General features: G+C 41.0%; 1 protein-coding gene across 2 annotated transcripts in view; it reads right to left on the minus strand.

The window, feature by feature from the left end:
* LOC117778522 (receptor-type tyrosine-protein phosphatase N2-like) overlaps positions 1–2194 on the minus strand; it is a 122994-nt gene extending 120800 nt beyond the window's left edge. For both annotated transcript variants that reach the window (XR_004616802.1, XM_034614188.1), the window contains exon 1: positions 1888–2194. Coding sequence is in view for 1 of the 2 variants with exons in the window: in XM_034614188.1 (XP_034470079.1) it covers positions 1888–1990 (103 nt within the window). In the remaining variant the exon portion in view is untranslated. The remainder of the gene's footprint in view (positions 1–1887) is intronic.
* Between the last annotated feature and the right edge of the window lie 3806 nt (positions 2195–6000).

The following is a 6000-nucleotide window of genomic DNA, read 5'->3' on the forward strand; positions in this document are numbered from 1 at the left end:
TGGTAATAAAACTAATGATATTACAAACGCAACGAAATCATCAAAGTGAACGGTTCCTTCTTTTTCGAAAGAGAAATACTTTTTTTTTTTACGCACCTTATTTTAAAAAGTTAGCGAACATAAGCAGAACTGACAAGACGCTGATGTCACACACACGCCCGTCTACCGACCAATCAGAGACAAGTACAGGTATACGCAGCCAGGTGGGTTCTTGTCATTACTAATATGCTTTATTTCGGTGGACAGAGTTTTTCAATCTGCTGAATATAAACAAAAACGTCTGCACGGGCATTTTAAAAATTTGATTAAAATAGAAAACTGCCTGTTTCCAGGAGGGGCGTGGCTGCCTGCTGATTGAAGGAGCTATAAAACAGGTTTCAACGTCAGATTCCATTCACGTGCACGTAGCAGTAATGTGTGTTGCTTTCGTACGAGTCGGGTTTTGTTCTGTGGAGCCGAGGGAACTGTCATTTGTACAGGTCTTTATTTTGCACAGCTTTTCTGTAATAAACCTGGACACTGTTTCTGAGTCAAGACCTCATCCCCTCGCTTCCAGATCCTGAACGTTCAGGTGAATAATCTGCTCGTGGAGACAGAACAAACAAAACGTCCTGGTCGGAGCTAATAAGAGCAAAGAACCTTTAGGAGAACGTGTGTCTACGTATTCTGTCTCTGCAGCTCCGTGCTCTCTGTTGCTTTACGGCTCGTCTCGTCCCTGTGGCTGCCATACTGCCGTACTCACTGTTTGCTGGTTATGTAATGTGCAGGAGGAAGAGGAGGAGGAGGAAGAGGAGGCGGGTCTGGACCCTCTCGGCACCAGCTTCTTCCTCCTCCTCGTCCTCCTGCTCTCACCCTCCTCTGCAACACATCCCTGCATCAGGCGTCTCCATCCCAAACCAGTGGGGGAATATCGTGTGTCGGCTATATATAGACTCTGTGCATGAGAGATGTTAATGTGTACAGTCACACACACACACACACACACACACACACACACACACACACACAATCAATAGCTGCCTCTGTCAGGAACAGGAGAAACTGGAGAAGCTCATTTTTCATTGTTTTGCATTGATGTCATCAGAGACTGTTCACACACACACGTCTGTTTGTTACTGTTTGATTTCATACGCTGTTGTAAAATCACAATTTGAACTCTCTTTATTTTTGTTTAAGTAGTTTTTTTAATCATCTATTTAGCATTTTATTTCTTTAAGTTTCATTTTACAATTGTTTTTAACTAATAAACATTCATATATCATTGAATATATATATCAATAAATATATTGCATATTGAACATTTACATACATATTTAAGCTAGTGTTCGAATACACTTTGTAGTATTAGTATTTAGTACAAAATAAGTACTTATTTAGTATATTTGAATATTCATATTTGTATTTTGTAAATATCATTCTTGAATTATCTTTTCTAATTACACAATTTAATGGATTTACTTTTACTTTCCATATTCTAATAAAGTAATTATGAATCAGTACTATATTTTTTATATCACCTGTTGTATTTTGTTCTGTATTTAATTCCTAATTATTTTTATAATAATTTCCATCAGTTATATTTTCCCTATTTTCAATTTATCCTACGAGCTTAGTATTATTTTACAACGTGTATTTATTTTCATGTTGTGTGTATTTGTTATTTCTTTTCTGCAGATTTTATGAAGCAGTTCTGGAAACTGATATAATGAGGTTGTGGAGTTTATTCCTCCGAGTTCCTCCGGGTTGAACCTGTTTCTCTCGCGGGAACAACGCGTCTGATTTCCAGGTGAATTCGCGGCTCAGACGCACAAACCTCCGGAGCTCCGGCTGCAAAATGGCTGAGGAGCATCAGCCCCGTTCAAAGACGAGAATCATCCGCGTACTCACCGAGTCTCCGCTCAGAGGAGGAGCGGCTCAGGGAGGCGAGGAGGAGGAGGAGCAGGAGGATGGAGGAGCAGGAGGAGGAGGAGGAGGAGGAAGAAGGATTCATGTCTCTTCTGGTTTTATTCTCCCCGGTGTTAAAAGGCCATTTCTTCCAGGGGGGTGTTGGTTCGTCCTCCTACCCGTTCGCAGTGGGCCCTCAGCGGCTGGAGGAGCAGAGGAGAGCCGGTCGCTGGATGGATGTACGAGGAGGAGGAGGAGGAGGAGGAGGATGCAGATCTTCCTCCTGCTGCTGCTGCACACTGTCAAACACACGGTTGTTAGGTACCTCACTTCCGGTGAGGACTTCGAAAGTAAAAGTCCGATAAAATAACCTGCAATTGTGGAGAAATGATAACTAGGGCTCCGTTGTAGCACTAACGTGCCCGAGCTCATGCATTTTGAAGCCTGTTGCGGTTAGTGGAGAGAGCGATCAATGACCAAGCGCACGTCTCTGCGTTGCAAATGCGTTTTGGGGCTCTGATGTAGCGTGGGCAATTTTGTGTCAATTGGACAATGTTACAACAAATCAATTTTCACACTGATCAATAGGTGGCGCTATGACCCTGCACTGATATTAATAAATGGAGCTGGTCAGGATTGTGATCATAGGTCAGTAGTTCGGGGCCGGTTGGATAATGCAGAGTGGATTTACAAAGTACTTCCTGTTTTATGGTGAATCAGTAGGTGGCGCTATGACACTGAGGAAATATTGACACATAGAGCTGTTCAGGCTTGGACTCTGATCATGTGACAGAAGTTTGGTGGTGATAGGACGATGCACACTGGAGTTATGACAACATCGTGTCCTTTGGCGAAGGATGATCCTTCGCCGCAACGCAATGTTTACACGGTTTGAGGAAATGTCACAATTCTGACCATGGTCCAATGACTTGTCTCAGCTCATTTGAGCTGTTTATTGTTAAGCAGCCAGGAGCAGTGCATCAAAGTATAAAACATGTCACTTCCTGTCGCCAGTAGGTGGCGCTGTGACGATGAGTCAATATAGATTCAATTTTCACCACTTTTGAGCATGTTGAAGGCTCAAAAAGCCAAATCATTTGGGTTAGAATAATAATAATAACAAGAGCCAACATTAACTTCAATCTAAATTAAATATGTTGTAAGAATTTAGATATTATTGTTATAAATAATTGTTATTATAGTAATTGTTAGAGACAGACTGTTTCTACAGTTTCCGCATTTGTCCACCAGATGGTAGTGTTGTACTGTTGTTGTACTGATTAGGCCGCGGAGGGGGGGGGGGGGGGACCGGGAGAAACGGCTCCGAACCACGGCCACTAATCACGCACTACATTCCACGCCATCACGTGCAGCGCTGTCAGTATCACTACGAACAGACCGATCTGTTCAGGTCAAAAACAAAAAATCTCCATGTTGTTGAGATGACGTCATTTAAAGTTGATCGTCGAACGTGTAACGTCAAAAATAGGCGACTTCCTGTTGCGGTTTGCCATCATCTCCGCCATAACCGTACTGTTGTTGTACTGTTCCTAGAAAAAAAAAAAAAAGAAAAAAAACATATATATAACAATTTTGCCACGCCCATTGGCAAAATAACTTAATAATTCCTTAAAACCATATGAATATTTTCAGGGGGGGGGTGTTGATACACAAATGTAGTTTGAGGGAGGTTGAACCTCGAACACCGAAGTTACAGCAATTTCGTGTGTCACGGCGAGTTGATGGACTTTGACGTCACGTAAGTGGATGAGGAGGAATACATCCAAGTGGAAGACAAACAAGACATTTCCTGTTGCCACCAGGGGGCGCTGTGATTTTAAGTCATGATTTCTGTGTAGATGTCATCAGGCCGGGACTCTTGTCTTACATGTCTCGTTTGGACTCGATTGGACCATGTATGTCCGAGATACAGAACCTCGTGTTGAGCATGTTAAAGCTTCAAAAAGCCAATTCATCTGGGTCACTATAATAAGAATAATCCTTACAATTTCCAGAGGGCCCCTCCCACCGTCGGTGCTCGGGCCCTAATAATAACAAAAACAACCACAATAATTCATATAATACTGGGAATAAGAATAGTAATACTTTTCAACAGAAAATAACAAGTGCTACACAGGAAATGGTTAAAACACAAAATGCTACACATAAAAACAACCAAATGTTTAAAATGCAAAGTGCACATTTTTTATCTGTTCTCAGTTGAAGCTGTGACGCAGAGCATCAAGCTCCTTTAATGATGCTTTTATTGTGACGGTTACTTCCGTCAACATGGTGACGTTTCGCTAGCTTGACGGATTCAGGAAGCTCAGATTCGGCTCTGGCGCCACCTTCAGGTGCTTTCGGGAAAGAATTCATGTTGTGAAATAAATGGGAATAAAGTAAAGATTATTTCACTTCGATAAATCTCAGATGTGAACTTTGAAGTAGAAAATAACTTCAGATGTAATTAAAGATATTATGGCTCCACATAAGTGAAGCCAAATCCTCTCCATGGCCCTCTGGTGGCTGGCTGCAGTATCGGTCATAAACTCCTCCGTGTTAGCAGCTGGGACATGGACGGCTTGTTTTTTAGGAGTTAAACGTTTCTATAAAAACTATTTAGCTTTTGTTCATTTGTTTTGTTTTTCAATTTTATACTCGTCTGTTTTCTCAATAAATTTACACTTTTTTTTCGTGTTTTTATGTTTGAAAAGTAACGTTTTAAAAGCTAGTTTGGATCATTAACTTAAATAAACTGTATGAACTTATTAAAACCAATATTCTACATTTAAGGACTTTTAATTTTATAAATGTAATTTGTTCATATTGTCTTTGAGGAAATACGGAACGCGTCTCCGTCGTCCCGTGAACACTGGGTGTTTTATCGTATGTTTACCTGTGGACGGGTTTGACAGGAAAGTGATGAACTCGCGTCACAGCGTCGTCATGGAAACACAAAGAAGAGTCAGAAACCACGGTGCTGTTCAGCTTCCTGCTGCTGCAGCCGAAGCTCTTTATTCATTTCATTGAGGAGACGTTCTGAAACACGTTGGTTCTTTTCAAACACGCACATATCTCTGGGCCGTGTGGATTTTAAGGCACAAGATAAACAAGATAAGCGAGGACACACTGCACCCACAGAGGCAAAGCGTTCAAATCCGATGGCTTACACACAAAATAAACAGACCGACGCACAGAACACGACAAAGAGGACGACGGCTGGAAGAGAACATCGGGAGACATTAAACAATAGCTACAGACATTTATGTGAAATACTTTCCTCGATGCCTGATGTGAATGAGAACAAGGCAACGGTCAATATTTGGTGTTTCAAAGGTCAAAAGGTCAAACTGCAGCCACCTCAGTATCAACACACACAATCACTGTTTGGCTGCGTATTGACACACAAAACGCATTTAGGTGTTCGATACTAAAACTCATTCACAACCAAATCGTTTGTTACCGATATAAATCAGATCAATGCTTCATTCAAGTGTATGTACACAAGGCAACACAAAACAAATATGAAACAAAACAAATATGAAACAAAACAAGCGATGCATTAAAGAAAAAACAAAACCAACCGAAAACTAAACAAAAATGTGAAAAACTAGAAGCAAACACAAAGCTAAAACAAAACAGGAAAACAGAGAAATGTCGTTTTCATCACTGCTGTGTGGTTTTGCTTCAGACGAAAAAACATTTTGTGCGTCACAGCAACAAACGCGACACAACAAAGTGTTGAAAATTACCCTCGATGAAGAGTTAAGACCGATGTTGACATAAACAAAATGTGAGCGACGATCATGACGTCAACCTCTGACAACAGGAAGTGGGAAATAAAACGTTTGTGATTAAAGCATCTTCCAGATACTTCCATGAGTGTAAAGATGTCTGGTGAATCCTTCGTCTCAGCGTCTGTGCAAAGTGTTAATTATCAAATAAAAGCCACAACAACAGACGAGGTGAAATCAACACAACGACTTTGCGTCCGTATCTCTCACCACTCTGCTGCTTTACGTCTTTATTTTTAACACAAACGCTGTTTTCTCACTTTTCATTTTAAATAAAGTCCAACGTGATACAGGAATGACATGACAGCGAAAGTTCAATATG

The sequence above is a fragment of the Hippoglossus hippoglossus genome, chromosome 17 (assembly GCF_009819705.1).
Source record: "Hippoglossus hippoglossus isolate fHipHip1 chromosome 17, fHipHip1.pri, whole genome shotgun sequence".
NCBI lineage: Eukaryota > Metazoa > Chordata > Actinopteri > Pleuronectiformes > Pleuronectidae > Hippoglossus > Hippoglossus hippoglossus.